The 17,056-nt window shown below is 53.2% G+C and overlaps 1 protein-coding gene across 5 annotated transcripts in view; it reads left to right on the forward strand.

Moving 5' to 3' along the window:
- The window catches only part of SLC38A9 (solute carrier family 38 member 9), a 36,155-nt gene that overhangs the window by 1,164 nt on the left and 17,935 nt on the right, over nt 1-17,056 (forward strand). For all 5 annotated transcript variants that reach the window (XM_045571551.1, XM_045571552.1, XM_036410538.2 and 2 more), the window contains exons 2-7: nt 1,341-1,486; nt 11,892-12,024; nt 14,004-14,125; nt 14,243-14,306; nt 15,008-15,101; nt 16,537-16,707. In XM_045571551.1, coding sequence (XP_045427507.1) covers nt 1,374-1,486; nt 11,892-12,024; nt 14,004-14,125; nt 14,243-14,306; nt 15,008-15,101; nt 16,537-16,707 — 697 coding nt within the window. In that variant the 5' untranslated portion in view covers nt 1,341-1,373. The remainder of the gene's footprint in view (nt 1-1,340; nt 1,487-11,891; nt 12,025-14,003; nt 14,126-14,242; nt 14,307-15,007; nt 15,102-16,536; nt 16,708-17,056) is intronic.

A 17,056-nucleotide genomic window follows, 5' to 3' on the forward strand; every position in this document is an offset into this window, starting at 1 on the left:
ACTTCAGCTCTCCTCCTCTTGGGGTTCCCACCACATCTGCAGTCACTTCCTCGGCTGAGGTCTTGAACCCCTCCGTCCTGCTTGAGGGTGAAATTAACTTCTTTGTGTAGGCATTTTGTCCTCTTCCTGTGAGTGTTCTTAATGGCATCTAGAACGGTGAACCCTTCCCAGAAGTTTTTCATTGACTTTGCCGGATCCATCAGATAAATCACTGTGGCAGCCATAGCCTTGCGAAACATGTTTCTTAACTAATAAGACTTGAAAGTCAAGTTTACTCCTTGATCATGGGCTGCAGAATATACGCAGTGTTGGCAGGCATGAAAACAACATTCATCTTATCGTCCACCTCCCTCTGACTCTTGGGTGACCAGGTGCATTGTCAGTAAGCAGGAATAGTTTAAAAGGAATCTCCTTCTGGGCAGTAGGTCTCAACCCTGTAATATATTGTTTATTAATTCTGCTTAGATTCATTAAGCTCCTTGAGTCTGCAGATTATCTTTTATGAACTCTAGAAATTTTCCAGCTATTATCTCTTCCAATAGTGCCTCTGCTGTCTTCTCTCTGACTCTCTGATTACATGCATGTTAGACCTTCTCACTCTATCCCCTGTCTTTCTTCATCTGTCCAACATTTTCTGTCTTTCCCCCCCACCCCACCCCCTGTCACTTCTGGATAGCTTCTTCTGATTTAATCTTTGAGTTTATTCATTTCCTCATCAACTTTTAAATCTATTCATTGAGTTTTCAATTTCGGTCATTGTATGGGTCCTTTCTTTTTTTTAACGTATCCTCAGTCAAGAATCTGTTTATTGATTTTTAGGGAGAGGGAGAGAGAGAAACATGGGTCTGTTGCTTCCCTTAGGTATGTGCCCTGACCAGGAATCAAACCCACAACCTTTTGGTGCTTGGGACCACACTCCATCCAGCTGAGCCATCCCGCCCAGTTGGCCTTGGAAACTTCAGCCCAATACCCCTGGCCCAGCAAACAGCCTCAGGGCAGGAACACTCCCTTAAGCTGCTTGTCTCTCTAGGTTCCTTAAGTTTACCCACACTTGGCCTGACTTTTAGTTGTTTTTCTGCAGAAAAATGGGTCAAATAGCCAAATCTGTTTTATTCCTGGAAAGGAATCGATTCACTTATTTTTTTTAGCAAGCTGAAAAATAAGCAGTAACTTCAAGTTTCTGATAAAAATAAGTGTCTTTCAGGCATAGACTGCATTAAGATATCTGCAGCAGATTCCGGGATTTTTCCAGTTTCTTATGCATGCAAAAGGATTATTTCTTAACAGTGAAATAAATTTTAATTAAACTTTAAATGGCCCATCTTTTCTGACTTACCTAGGACTGACCACTGCAGTGCTCGGAGCCGGAGGAAATGGCAGATCTGGACAGCGATTCCAGGCAGCTTCTCATCCCTGAGGCGGACCATGAAGTCCATCCTGGGCCCATGAATATCCAGTTTGAGTCGTCCGATCTAAGATCCAACAGGTGAGTGTTGAAAGTAAAACTCTTATTTCACAATTAGTTTTTGTTTTGTTTTTTATTAAAATAGAACTGATTATAACCAAACGTATAGTGCTTCAGTTATAAAATGCCCAGTTTCTGGCAGGATCTGTAAGATCCTGAATACCATTTCCTCATTTATATTTGACTTTTTTAACTAAACTCCACATCTCTGTGGGTAGGGGTTAGTTGGATGAAACAGCATTGACAGAGGTTAGTAATGGGCTAGGTGCTGAGCATAGAACACTGAAAGTAACGCACAGTACTGACCTTCTTGGGGCTTACCGTATTTTTCGGACCATAAGACGCACCGGACCATAAGACGCACCAGTTTTTAGAGAAGGGAAATGAAGAAAAAAAGATTCTGAAACAAATAGTGTCCTAAAATATTTTATGTGCATTAAAACCCAACATCACAGTCATAAACACATGTAATCAACCCTGTAAAGTAAACAGCAGCATTTAGAACCATTTTAGAGCCGGGCAAGCACACAGAGACCACACAGAGCCGGGCAAGTAAAAAAACTTTTTTTTAAAAGTATATGTGTAGGCTATATTTGGACCATAAGACGCACTTTTTTCCCCCCAGAAGTGGGGGGGAAAAAGTCCCTGCGTCTTATGGTCCGAAAAATACGGTAACTTCCAGCACGTTAGTTTAAGATTTCAGTTTAAACTTATTTCATTGCATTCTTGGGAAACCCAAAAGAATGCCCTGAAATTTTGTTATAAATAGTAAGAGAGTTTAGTCAGGTGACTATTTATTAAATAGGCAAAAATAAATAGCATTCTGATGAAAAAATGTAATGGAAGAAGAGATAACATACATAGGAATAACCTTGCAAAATCAATACAAGAGAATCTTTGGAAATACTACTGAGGGACCTACAGTAAGATTTGAGGATTTCTTCAAATCTGAGGTGCTGATCCTAAGTTGCACTGTGTGTGTGTGTGTGTGTGTGTGTGTGTACACATATATACACACTGTGTGTGTGATAGCATGATGGATACGATGCTACACACACACAAACACACACACACACACACACACACAGTGCAACTTAGACTCTGTGATAAGCTGTGGCCAATACTTTTGATGTAATATTCTCTTAGGGCTTTGCATTGTTTTTTATTTATTGAAGGAACTCTTGGACTTGTTTGGCACTTTATTCTGTTCATACCTTTTGTATAACTATAAAAATGAAAATCTAAACAGTGTATCAGCTAAGATATTACTATTGTGATTCTCCTCATTTGAACAGTTCTTCCAAATCACTTTTTGGAGTCATCAAAATCGGTGCCTCCCCGCCCCACCCACTCCATACAGAATTGTTCTTTGTATTATACCATGAAGAGCGTTGATAATGCATTTTCTTCCAAATCGCTGACACCTGTAGTTTTGAAGCTTGCACTTGCCTGTTCTTTCCAGGAGGTGTCACCAAAGGTTTTCTAACAACACCAGGGCTCATATTTCTTCCTTAAATGGTCCTCAAGTGTTCTGGTGACTGACGTGACCGGGTTGACACTTGTCCACCATGCCACCAGGAGTAATTCCTGGCTCCCAGAGGCTGAAAGGAGTCCTGGGCCGTGTGCTGCAGCCAGAGTTGAGAAATGTTTACGTGTGTGCGAGAGCGAGGAAACTGTGACGGGAGCGGAAGGCCTTTCTGCTCTCAGTGGAAGACTGGAATGGCTCTTCACATTTAACCATAAATTTAAAAAAATATATATATCTTATTGATTTTTTACAGAGAGGAAGGGAGAGGGATAGAGAGTTAGTAAACATTGATGAGAGAGAAACATCAACCAGCTGTCCTCTGCACACACCCCATTGGGGATGTGCCCACAACCAATGTACATGCCCCCAACCGGAATCGAACCTGGGGCCCCCCAGTCCGCAGACTGACGCTCTATCCACTGAGCCAAACCGGTTTCGGCTGACCATAAATTTAATGTGATCCCCCCACCCCCCTTGCCGCAGCCAATTTGAATGTTTGTAGCGCTCGGCCTGGTAGCATGCCGGCCAGGCTTCATCCAGGAGCAGCAGGCCGCCCCCGCCAGCCGAGGGGCGCGGCCGTGACTGCACTGGGTACCACAGGCAGCTCCACTTCCCAGCACCCGTTCCCAGCGCCAACCCACGCGTGTGCACGGCTGTTCAGCGGGGTATGTGTGTGACAGCCAGAAACTGAGAACGGCCAGAAGGTCCTTGTTTGCAGGGTGATACAATGGAATCTTTTACCCGTTAGGAAGGAGGAAGTGGCTTTAGTACGTGTCATAATAGAAGGAGACCTCCACCTCTTCTGCTAGGTGAGCGAAGGGGAGTGCAGGGCGGCGTGAACGGTACACCGCCGTTTGGTAGGAAATCAGTCGAGGAGTAAACATCGCACCGTGGGTACACGGGACTCTGCAGGCAGCCGGGCGCGGGAGCGCGGGGCCTCCTAGGGAGAGCCTGAGAGCCGAGGTGGGGTCAGCAGACGCCGTCGGACGAACCCCCGACGGGAGCTCGCCAAGCTCACTGGGCCTTGCCCGCAGAGCCCTGGTTTTGTTAAGGGCGCAGTCGTACAGGCCCCGAGGGGAGGGGGCGGGGTGAGCCAGTCTCCACGTCCCCTTCCCGTGTTCCAGAGACAGTCGTGCGTCGCTTAACCACTAGGATGGCTGCTGCTTCTATTTTTTTTTAATATATATATTTTATTGATTTTCCACAAAGAGGAGGAGAGAGGGATGGAGAGCTAGAAACGTTGATGAGAGAGAAACATCGACCAGCTGCCTCTTGCACACCCCCCACTGGGGATGTGCCCGCAACCAATGTACATGCCCTTGACCGGAATCGAACCTGGGACCTTTCAGTCCGCAGACCGACGCTCTACCATGGAGCCAAACCGGTTTCGGCTAGGATGGCTTCCGAGAAGTGCGTTGTGCACACGTCACAGAGGCCCTTGCACACGCTGGGACGGTCCAGCCCCGGCACACCAGGCCGTCTGGTGCAGCCTGTGGCTCCCGGGCCATGAGCCTGGCCAGCGTGTCCCGGGCCGAGCACTGCCGGGATGGTAACGTGTTGTGCCGTGATCGCATGCTGGCTAGGTGCCACTAGGCGAGCGGAACCTTCCAGCCCCGTCATAGCCTTTGGGGACCATCGTCACCTACGCCACCCGGCGTCGTCCACGGCGTCATCATGTGGCACGTGATGGTGCTTAATGCTGCAGCTGGAGACGGCAGTGTGAGGGTGGTCGCAGGAGGCATGTAAGGCGGCCGTGACGGGAGATCACGGATCTTGTCACTGTCATTTGCATATTCCCACTCCAGGGAGGACAGAAAGGAGGGACGCTGATGGGTGCTGGGGTTTCTCTGAAGCCTCTACGCCAGTGCTTCTCAACCTTCCTGACACCGCGACCCTTCAATTCAGCTCCTCACGTTGGGTGACCCCCAACCATAAAACTATTTTCGTTGCTGCTTCAACGCGGTCACCCTGAGTCTCCACCCACAGGGTGAGAACCGCTAGCAGGGTCGCCTAAGACCATCGGGAAACACAGATATTTACATTACGATTCATAACAGTGGCAACATTACAGTTATGAAGTAGCAACGAAGATAATGTTATGGCTGGGGGTCACCACCAGTGAGGAGCTGTAGGAGAGGGCCGCGGCATGAGGAAGGCAGAGAACCACGGCTCTAAGTTCTATGATAAGTAAGTGACACTGTGACACGAGAATACAGGGCATCACCCCACATTCCACGGCAGGGCGTGGGCGGGAGGTGAGGTGAGAGAATGCTTTGACCCTGGAGATGACATGGAAATCTGTTTTCTGTAACGAAACCTAACTGAATGAGAGGGCGACGGCTCACCATCCCGGCATAGCCTCCTGCGTAAGCACGGGCTCACCATCCCGGCATAGCCTCCTGGGTAAGCCCGGGCTCACCATCCCGGCATAGCCTCCTGGGTAAGCCCGGGCTCACCATCACAGCATAGCCTTCTGGGTAAGCCCGGGCTCACCATCCCGGCATAGCCTTCTGGGTAAGCCCGGGCTCACCATCACAGCATAGCCTTCTGGGTAAGCCCGGGCTCACCATCCCGGCACAGCCTTCTGGGTAAGCCCGGGCTCACCATCCCGGCATAGCCTTCTGGGTAAGCCTGGGCTCACCATCCCGGCATAGCCTTCTGGGTAAGCACGGGCTCACCATCCCGGCATAGCCTCCTGGGTAAGCACGGGCTCACCATCCCGGCATAGCCTCCTGGGTAAGCCCGGGGTAAGGAAGGAAAATATCCAGACGGATGGAGTGTTAACAGCATTGAGTGTTAATTTGCCTGTGAAATGATCTATGTTCAAAACGCTGCCTGACGAAGAGAAATGCTGGAGTGCCTTAAAACTCTATTTCTATGACAATATGAGTGACTCCACTTTACGTCCGTAACAAAAGTCAGACTCCCCGGGGGGACGTGCCTTCCGTTAGAGGACCAGCTCGGCAGCTGCTGGGAGAACTCCAGCGTTTCTGAGTGACGCTCTGACTAGGGACACCCCGCGGCCGCCTGTATCACAGGATGACTTAGTGTATCTGTCCGTTATTAACCTTTAAGAGTTAGGGCCACTTTAGCCGCATCTCCATGTGTCTGTGAAAGGATGAGTCTGAAGGAGCGCGTTGCCATCATGCCAAACAGTTAAAACAACACGCCCTCCCTGCCCCTGCCCTCCTGCTCCGGAGCCGCCTGACAGCAGCCACATTGGGACACTGTGGATTGGCCAAAGAACATCCCACTGGCTTTCCCAGCACTGCTCGGCCCGGCAGCCTCCGGTGCACCCGGACGGGCCTCTGTGCCGGACGGGAGGGCTTGTCATCAGGAGGGACACGGCGAGGGGTCGCTGTCAGGGGGCCGATGACTGCAGCCAGGAGGGTGCCCCGAGGAAGGCCGGGCTGGCAGGCGGTGCCTCCGTGGTGCCGGCCGTGATCCCAGGCTGGCGGGCCTCTTGGCGCGCTGGTGGTTTTAACGTCAGAAACAGCACCTGCTGCTGAGCTGTGGTCCTCTCGCCGTCCCTCTGTGGGGGTGCGGGTCTGACGCAGGAAGGTTGGACAGCGTGGTGGGTGGCGGAGCCGGGAGCAGGGCTCAGGCAGTCCGCCTGTCCAGGCCTTTGGCAGCCGTGGAGCTGGTGTGGGGACCGCCTGGTGCCCTCCCGGCTCTGGACGGCCCTGCTGCCGGCGATGCCGCTGGGAAGAGCCTGCTGGTTGGTTTGCGAGCTTCCCTCTTCAACTCCTCCCCCACCCCGAGCCTCGGCTTTGGGGCTCCTCTCTGTGCCCCGTTCTCCAGGGGCAGAATCCCTGGGAGGCCTTCCCCCTGCCCTGCCCGTGGATGCCTCCCTGCATCTGCTCCTCCCGCTCTCTCCCCATCTCCCATTACCTTCCCGTGTCACTGCTTTGCTAAAGGCTCTGGGAGACAGCCCAGCCCGGGTTCGAGAGCTTTCATACGGAGATGTGACCACGGAGTGGGATCTGAGCTCTGCTCCACAGAACCTGCCCTCTCGGATCCTTCCTCCCCACCTTCTCTCCCCAGATGCCTGCCCCAATCCCCCCCCCCCCCCCCGAATTCCTTCCGATTCTGTTTGTTTCTGCCTTGCCCACAAACCAGCCGTGGTTTATTTTCTTCCCCCTCCTCTTCCTCGTCCACAGAATTTGGAGAAGCGGCATTCGGAGGGATCCTGTGTGTGGGTGGGAGGGAGAGGGTGGAGAGCTGGCTGTGGGGGAGGGAGACCCTCCCTCTCCCCTCTGGTGTCTGCCTGCGGGCCCGGTCATCAGATCTTCCTGAGAGATTGACACGAGAGAGTGACCCCATTTCACGGCGCGTGTGTGGGAGCCGCACACACAGGAGAGGCAGACCCCGCGTCCCGGAGAGGCCGGCACAGCAAGGCACCTGAGGCCCAGGTGACCTGGGCTGGGGCAGGCCCAGCCCCGGGCCTGGGAGGGGAGCCAGGCCCACAGATAACAGAGCACGTGCTCCTGATGAGAGGCTGGCTCTGCCAGGAAGTCACTTCTGAGCCTGGCCCCGGGGGGAGCGAGGCCCCTCCCTTAGAGCCCCCCAGGCTGGTGGGGGCAGATGTCCCCCTGGAGCCCGAGGGGCTCGGTCACCTTTAGCTCAGAACAGTCGCCTGTTCTGAGCCTGGAGCTGGGAGGAAGTTTTAGTTAAAATGCTGGCCGGGCATTGTTCTCTCTGGCATTTTTTTTTTTTTTTTTTTTTTTTTTTAATGGGGAATAGTTAGGTTATGAAACTTGAAATGCTACTTTTTCCCAGAAATTCTTCTGGTAGGTTTGTGTAGGAGAGTAATAATTGGCACGATACCGCAGGCGGAAGCCGGCCCTTTTCTTAGAATTAAGACAAGCTCTTTATTTCAAAATATTCAGCGGGCCATCTTAACTGTGTTTAATTAAGATAAGGCCGCCTGTGATCTATTTGACGTTCCTGTCCAGTGGCTAAAGGAGGAGCCGCTTGGGGAGTTTTCCCACACCGGACCTGTCTTTGCTGAGTGTCACTCCAGTGCGGAGTGGGCTGCCTCCCGGATGGGCGGATGGGCGGATGGGCTGGCGTCCGCAGGGCTGGGCCGCTGCTTCACAGCGGCTGGGAGCTGACCTGTCGGTGGGTATTACCTACAGGTGCTTCTGAACTGGACCCACGTTTCCATTAGCCTTTCAGCCTTGTGCTAGGGCCGTGGTCGGCAAACTGCGGCTCGTGAGCCACATGCAGCTCTTTGGCCCTTGAGTGTGGCTCTTCCACAAAATACCACGGCCTGTTTTGAAGAAGTGGCGTTAGAAGAAGTTTAAGTTTAAAAAATGTGGCTCTCCAAAGAAATCTCAATCGTTGTCCTGTTGATAGTTGGCTCTGTTGGCTAAGGAGTTTACCAACCACTGGGGTAGGCTGATAGCAGGAACAAAACACAAAACCCCTCACCTTTCTCTTGCCCGTCACTTTGTAGCCACAGAGAAAAGAGTGTTTTCACAACAGTAGAATTAAAACAACTTACACATATTTTTAAAACCAAAATTTGAAGGCCTGACTTGCATGAAAAGAACTTGAAATTGTTCTTAGAGAAGTCAGGCCACCCTTACAGCGACGGGCAGAGGGACAGTCTGTAAGCAGTGCAGTGCCTGTCCGCGTGTATGTGCCTGTGTGTTTGAGATCCTATGTGTGTGCTGTGTACATTATGAACCGTGAAAATCGCATCTAAAATTGTAAGATGTCATAATTAACCTTGACAAATCACCTTTTACTCATTAACAGTCGCCAAAACTTTTGACTTTATAATGTCATCGGCAATAATTGAATATGCCTTTATTTTTTAAAAGCATTTAGCTGCCAGCTAGTAACTCAGACTCATATGAATCCCACGTCCATCTTGCTCAACAATCAGCTCGAAGTGTCTGTTGAAATCGCTGGTAAATTCCACCCTCCGTGAGGTCGCTCTGTTCCCACACACAGTGGCTGCAGGGCGGGTCTGTGAATGGGAATGACTGGTGTGAAACCTGCAGGAAGTAGATAGGTTTGAGAACCCGGCATAGAAAGAGAATGGTGGGCCTCTGGGGACGGTGTGGGCCGAGGTGAGGGGCCGTGCTCTGTGCCAGGAAGTCCTGTGGGCACCAGCGGAGGCCCGGGTCCCAGGGCATCCCGCAGTGGGGCTGGTCCTACGCTCGCTCAGCTCCTCCTGCTCCCGAGAGCCGCTGGCAGACCCGCAGCCACCCCCCCATGCCCCCCCCCACACACACAAACACACATATACACAGGAGCTGCGAGCAGGTGGGCCGTTCTGTGCGTGTTCATTGGCCTGATATTTTTTTAATCCTGATCCCCTTTTCGTTTTCTTCTCCGCACGGCCCATCGGCAGGGGTTTGGGTGCCGGGCGTTGGCCGTGCACGAGAAGGGCAGTTGTAGGCCAGGGCCTTCCTCCCGAGGGTGACCGTCCGGTCGTGCTTGCTCCTAACCTTCCGAGGGGCAGCCGGCGGGCAGGAGGGTGGAGGCCCAGGCGAGAGCCAAAGCGTCCGAGGAATGTAAGCAGTGGAACCCGGGAAAGGCGGTGGTGGAAATAAGGCTTCTCTGTTTACAAGGATGTTAAATAAAAATGCGGGATTTTGAGTCATAAGTTAAACTATTTTTTAAATCTTGCTGAAGGTTAAATGCATTTTTTCTGCAGCGCGGCCATAAATAGAATGCCAGACGAATGTGACAGCTACATGAAATTCTGTGATGTATTTTTGGTGGGACGGCCAAGGAACGTGGGGAGGAAGCGGTCGTGTGACACGGGCAAAGGAAGGCCCGAGTCTCACGTCCTTGCTTCCGAACGGGTTCTCCCAACAGAGCGTTCATTTTAAAAGTGTTTTCAGATCCAGCGAAAGTTCAGTTTAGACGTCTAAGTTCTGTATTTGCTCTGTGAGATGAAGCTCTAAGCATCTGTTTCTAATAATTCCGTTGAAATATGCTGAGTTGTATATTTTTAAAGAGAATCTATTTTGTAAAGATGCCCAAATATTTGTGTGAACAGGCGCAGAGCATCTCTATGAAAACGGTCGGAAAAGGAAAACTTTCCGAGTGGTTTTGCTCAGATACCGTGGAGCCCACTGAGCGGGTACAGGTGGCAGCCCGGTGGGGGCCGGGCAGCCAGGGAGGCAGCACCCTGATGCCTGCCTGCCGGCCGCGATCAGTCCGGGACTGACCTGACTGACACACGGCTCAGAGCAGCGGCTGCAGGAGGACGTCCCTGTCCCTGTCGGGGCCGCGCTCCTCGGTCCCGTTGCTGCTCCCGGGCTGGGCCCCGTCCCCTCCTAAGCAACATCAAGGCTGTAACCCCTCCTTGAGCTTTGGGTGTCGTTGCTGCAGAACAAGGGAGCCCTGTGGGCGTGAGCTCCCAGGGATGATCACGTCTCCCGGACATAGTTTTTTTTTAAATGTTTCTTTTGGTTTTTAGAGAGATAGGAACATCCGTGAGAGGGAAACATCATGGATCGGCCGCCTCCTGCACGCCCCTCTACTAGGGATCAAGCCCACAATCTGGGCGTGTGCCCTGACTGGGAATTGAACCAGCGACCTCTTGGTTCCTGGGTGGATGCTCAACCACGGAGCCACACCAGCCGGGCAGACATACTGTTTTTGCATTGCTTCTTAGTCCTGCTGAGTGTCACCATCCTGGCCTAAATTCCGCAGACAGTGTGACGCTGTGAGGGGGCTTTCTCAGGCTTCTGATGTGTAAGCAGGCCGGTGTTCCCCTCTGACCCTCCTCCCCTCCCGTCCACGTGAGGCCTATGGAGGCCGCTCGCTTCCTTCCGCTTCTCTGCCAGGTCCCAGAGTAGGTCCCACGGTCTCGCAGCCACGCGTCGGCCTGGTGAGGGCCCTTCCTGGACCTGAGCTGGTTAGAGTGAACGTACCCTCCGTTTCCGAGTGCTCCGCGGGGGATGAGTCATAGCGATCCGGAGATCTGTGCTCACCCGAGACACAAGGCTGCTCTCCCGCCTCTCCCGCCGTTTCTCTCGAGCGGCAGAAGTTAGACTCCAGTCCCTGGGTCTCCAGCTCGGCGGTGTCTTCAGAAATGACGGCCCCTCTTCTGTGCGTCCTCAGCGGCCTTCAGAGCCGAGCGTGCAGGGAAGTCGCACGGAACCAGTGACAAAGCCCCGGTCTTCCCTCCTGAAATGGCGCGTTCCTGGCCGTGTGGGGTGCAGACCGTGTGCCACGGCGGCCTGGGCATCCGCAGAGGAGGGCTCCTTCCGTGCCTCTGCCTCGCCTCCTTGGGCGGAGGGGGCCCCTGGATGCGTAGAGCACAGGCGGGGGTTTCAGGGAGGCCCTGGAGGGGTGGAGACAGAGTGGTGATTGACACGCAGAGTCTGAGCTCTGGGGACAGGGCATGAGCAGGAGCTCACCAAATAGGACGTGTCACTGAATTCCAGGCAAAGCTGAACTCGGCACATGTGAGAGCTGGCGTCTGGACATTCCCCCGGCCGTCCCCGGGGTCGGCCTCGCAGCCTGGGCACACGGGCCACATGGCAGGAGCTGCTGGGCCCGGGGTGGCCCCCAGCACAGGGAGGGACGTTCTTGTCGGTCTCTCTGACTCAGGGCCAGCAGCCCCATGAGAGAACGCCAAGCTCTGAATGCCATCAGACCCAGGAGAGTGGGTCTGAGTCTGTGGGTGAAAACTGGCAGCCGCTCTGTTCTAACAGCGGCTAGGCCCTTTGCTCTGTCTCCTCTGCTGCTGTCTTCCTTTAAAGGGCAGCTCAGCGGCCGGGCGTGGTGGGCAGAGCCCGCCGGAGAAGGCTCCCTTTGTGCGCTTCCTGCCCGCGTGGGAGGCAGCCTGGCCCAGCGCCTCCTGACCCCCCGAGGGCAGGCACCCTGGTCCCAGCCTCCGGGATGTCTGACAAGTGTCTCCCTCCGCAGGCCTTTCCACGTGGAGCCCACCAACATCGTCGGCGCGAGCCACGTGGCGCAGAGGGTCAGCGACCGCGCCGCAGCCATGAGCAAGCGGATCCACTACTACAGCCGGCTGGCGGCCCCCGCAGACCAGGCGCTGGTAAGGCCGCCGCCGCCTGGGGCTCAGGATGGACGGGAGCAGCCGCCGGGCGGCTCCGGGCTCGGCTCCGCTGGTCCCGGTCCCAGGGTGGCGTCATGGAAAGTCAGACGCGGCTCACTGTGCCCGTCCTCCCTCCGGCAGGCCGTTCCCGCGGGGCCTGGCACGCCAAACCTCTCCCCGTGTTGACAACAGCCGGCGGTTTGCTGCGGGAGAGGCTGCTTACCCTGTGCTGGGGGCCCGGAGGGAGGCCACGGCCCCGGACTGGGGTGCCTGACCTTCACCTCCTCATACTGCATTGCTAGCCGAGGACCAAAAACATGGGTTTTCAGTAGCTGGTTGCCTATAAGCAGTAGCACGTTAGAGATACTCAGAAACTTCAAAGCTTACAGAGCCAGGAGGCGTTCTGAGAGAGAAGACGGTGCTTTTCCTGAGTGATCACCAGCGTGGGAAGGGAGCAGCTTTCTGCCGGCGGCTGGGGAGCAGGCTGGGCAGTCCCTCGTGGAGAGCTCATGCTAAGCACTGGGAGGCATTATGACCTTGTGCATAGCCAAAGCAGGGGCTTCCAGAACATTCCGGAGGAGATGATTCCCCCAGTTTTTCACCGATTCCTCCTGAGGCCTTCCCGTCCGTGGTGGTGGTGAGTCCTGGCTTCATCCCAGGACTGCGTCAGCCTCTGGGAGCACAGGGAGCCCAGCAGCTCGGATCTGGTCAGACCCTGCAGCTCCGCCTGTGGAGGCAGCCATGGCGGGCCTGCCCGGGCGGGCCAGCTGTGTGTGGTTTGCCGGGATACTCGGTGAGCGTGCACCCCGGGGAAGCCCTTCTGTGACCGGCTGTGAGGTGACTGGTGAATCCAAGCACATACACGGTTGATCTAAAATTAGCAATGGATACGACCGTTTTTAATGAAGGTGTTTACCCATCATTTTCCTTACGCTGCGCTGCCCCCCTCCCTCCAGCCACCGCAGGGTCCGAGGGGCCTACGGCAGCGCTCCTTCTCCCCTGGCCGCTCCTGCGCCCCTAACAGTGGGAGCCCCTCCCTGCGGGCCGCCCCCCTCACTCAGAATCCATCCCACCTCGTCTGGAGGCTCCCCCCCGGAGGCCAGGCTGCCGGAGCCTCCTGACCTGGGCCTCCCGACCCCTCTCCGCTCCCGGACGGAGGAGGGGAGTCCCACGTGGGGGCTGCGTGGCCAGGCCTCCCGCCTTTCGGATGGAGGGCTCCTGGGGGCCAGCCCTCACGAGCTCGCCCTGCAGGGTTCACTGTGTGCAGGAGAACGTGTGTTATCGGGATGTGTCTGTCGTCTGCTCATGACGCTTGGACGTGTGTCTGGCGTCGGGTGCTCTGACACACAGGAGACACACTGAGTGGCATTTGCCGTCCCTGAGTTTGCGTGTCCGTGTCACAGGTAGTTTGCATGCCCATTTCACAGGCAGTTTGCGTGTCCATTTCACAGGCAGTTTGCATGTCCATGTCACAGGTAGTTTGCATGTCCGTGTCACAGGTAGTTTGCATGTCCACTTCACAGGTAGTTTGTGTGTCCATTACACAGGTAGTTTGCATGTCCATTACACAGGTAGTTTGCGTGTCCATGTCACAGGTAGTTTGCGTGTCCATGTCACAGGTAGTTTGCGTGTCCATGTCACAGGTAGTTTGCGTGTCCGTGTCACAGGTAGTTTGTGTGTCCATTACAAAGGTAGTTTGCATGTCCATGTCACAGGTAGTTTGCGTGTCCGTGTCACAGGCAGCTTGCGTGTCCATGTCATAGGCAGCTTGCGTGTCCGTGTCACAGGTAGTTTGTGTGTCCGTGTCACAGGCAGCTTGCGTGTCCGTGTCACAGGTAGTTTGGGTGTCCGTGTCACAGGCAGCTTGCGTGTCCGTGTCACAGGCAGCTTGCGTGTCCGTGTCACAGGCAGCTTGCGTGTCCATGTCACAGGCAGCTTGCGTGTCCGTGTCACAGGCAGCATGCGTGTCCGTGTCACAGGTTGCCCCGGACCACGTGGTGCCGGCGCCTGAGGAGCGCTACGTGTACAGCCCGCTCGGCTCCGCGAGCAAACTCCAGAGCTGCCCCGAGGGCTCGGGGAGGAACAGCAGCCTCGTGACCATGTGAGTCCGCCGGCCGCCGCGGGGGCTGGGCGCGAGTGGGCCTGGCGCGGGGGGTGCCGCGGGCGCTGTCCCGGGAAGCTCTTCGGAGTAACCCCGCCCGCTGCCGCTCTGTTCCAGCTTCATGATCTGGAACACCATGATGGGGACCTCCATTCTCAGTATTCCTTGGGGCATCAAGCAGGTAATGTCATTTTTTTTTTACTTTATTTTTTTTTCAAATTTAATAAATCTTTATTGTTCAGATTGTTACAAATGTGATCCTCTTTCCCCTCCCCCTCAATTGCGCCCCTCCACCAGGTTCCCACCCCACCCTCTGTCCTTTCCCCATCGCCCATTGTCCTCATTCATAGGTGTACAGTTTTTGTTCAGTCTCTTCCCGCACCCCCACTCCCCTTTATCCCGAGAATCGTCAGTCCACTCCCCTTCCATACCTCTGATTCTATTACAATATATTCACCAGTTAATATTGTTCATCAGGTTTTTTTAATTCCCTTGGTTTTTAGTTTCACTGGTTGATAGTTACGTATTTGTTGTTCATAATTTTTAACTTTATCTTCTTCCTCTTCCTAAATAACCCCCTTCAGCAATTCATATAATTCTGGTTTGGCGGTGATGAACTTCTTTAGCTTTTTTTTATTTGTGAAGCAGGTAATGTCATTTTTCAGCCTGAATTCTTGTTCTTTTTGGAGTATTGGTTTTAATAAATCTACATCAGTTTTTTAAAAGAGCAGATGATAATACTTAATTCTACATGAAGAGGGATGTCTTTATTGTAATTGCTGGCCAGGTTTTTCTCAGGGTCACGTAGGGCGGCGTCCCATGGCGGCGTCAGTGTTCGCTCTGACGTGATGCGTGTGCCGCTCTGCGTTTTGTCTCGAACAGGCGGGGTTCACGACCGGCGTGTGCATCATCCTGCTGATGGGCCTGCTGACCCTTTACTGCTGCTACCGGGTGGTGAGGTCACGAGCCACGATACGTAAGCGCTGCTCAGTGAGGACAGGCGGGCGTGCAGGGCCTCCCGCGCAGGGAGCCGCCGGCCTGTGCTTCCCGTGTGGTGCCCAACGCTGGCTGCCCGCCCCCGGCAGTCAGAGCCGCGGTTCTCTGCGGAACACGTTCCCCGTGGAGTTAGAGTCCTCCCAGGAGAAGGCCTGCTGGTAAACGGAGGCTTTGCAGAAGCTCACGTTAAAAATCCGTGATCTTCTCCAGTTAACGGTGACTGGCTTTGACCTATCCCGACCCAGAGACCTAAATGTTGGGCTCTCCTAAAAGTGGAAATTATATCCAGAAAAACATGAAAACGTGAGCAATGTGGCCTTTATAGCGAACTCTAAAAACTGTACCAACACATTTCCTCCACTCGTCTCCGTAAACTCTGATCAGGGAGACGCCCTCTGGATTGTGTTGGGGTAACGTAGGGCTAAACAGGCGCACGTGACCTAACTGACTCCCAGCAAGTGTGAGTCAGCGACGGCACTGCCCAGTTGTTCTGTCTCTCCTCAGCAGTGGCGTGTTTCCCCTTCATTGTGCTGCTTATTCACGGCCCTTCCCCTCTACCCACAAGCCCCTTGGTGCTCTTGTAGATGTGCCAACTTCTGTCTATGATGTAGCCACTAGCCCTTATTCTGTTATTTCTGGTCAATTTCCCCCCATTCCGTATTTGAATGGCTTTTTTATTACATGGGTTTGTTTATATCTGCCCATCTTTTCCACTGTAATTCAGTTGGTAGAAAAAGGATAAACTTTCATGTTCTGTTTCTACAGTCTTTTAACTTTTCTGTAATTTAATTTTTAAATTCTTTTTTTAATTTTTTTTTAATTGATTTCAGAGAGAGGAAGGGAGAGGGAGAGGGGAATAGAAACATTAATGATGAGAGAGAATCATTGATTGCTGCCTCCTGCACATCCCTTACTGGAGGTCAAGCCCGAAACCCAGGCCTGTGCCCTGACCAGAAATTGAACCGTGACCTCCTGGTTTGTGAGTCACGCTCAACCACTGATCCATTCCGGCCCCGCTGATTTTTTTTAATTCTTAACTCAGTTGTGTGAAGCTTAAATTGGCATGTGTGCTATAAAGCATGACTCAAGAAAACTGTTTCCCTTATTATTATCTAAGCATGATGCCTCCTGTCCCTTTACTAACGATTGTGTCTCTCCGGGGCTTACCACGTGCTTTTACTCATGACAAACTGTTCCTGTGCTGTTACCTGTTTCTCTGGTTACAACCATTCTGTTGACCTACATTTATTTTTATGCGTTTGCTCTGTGTTCTCACTTGTGTTATTTCTTACTGTGATCTGCTATGTCTGCTGTAACACTCATCGCCTTTTACTGAATGTTCTGAGTTAATCTGGGGAAAGAAAGGATGAATATGGCATCGACCCCAGTTTCTCTCCTCCCCTTCTCGCTCGCAGCGTCGGTGGACACGGCGGCCTGGGAGTTCCCGGACGTGTGCAGGCACTACTTCGGCGCCTTCGGCCAGTGGTCCAGCCTCCTGTTCTCCCTGGTGTCGCTCGTCGGGGCCATGGTCGTGTACTGGGTGCTCATGTCCAACTTCCTGTTCAACACCGGGAAGTTCATGTTCAGTAAGTCTCCACATCTGCCACGTGCATTCAGTCATTCCAGGTGCCATCACCACTGTCATGGCTTAGTTCCCACCTTAAATTCTGAACTGGGACAAAGAAAAAGGTGCTATTTGTAATTCTAGGAAATATATTTGGTTTCTGTGGGTATGATCTCATATATAATGTGTGTTGCTCATTTGCAAAGACTAATTTTTGAATCGGTTATGCTCCTTCAGATTCTCTAATTCAGTGTTTCCCAACCTTCTCTCATGATGAGAATCACTTGGTGGAGTTGTTAAAACACAGATTCCCGGATCCCAACTAAGAAGTGCTAAACTAGAATTTTTGGGAACATATAGGTAAAATTGTA

The sequence above is a fragment of the Pipistrellus kuhlii genome, unplaced genomic scaffold, assembly GCF_014108245.1.
Source record: "Pipistrellus kuhlii isolate mPipKuh1 unplaced genomic scaffold, mPipKuh1.p scaffold_m20_p_4, whole genome shotgun sequence".
NCBI classification, from domain to species: domain Eukaryota; kingdom Metazoa; phylum Chordata; class Mammalia; order Chiroptera; family Vespertilionidae; genus Pipistrellus; species Pipistrellus kuhlii.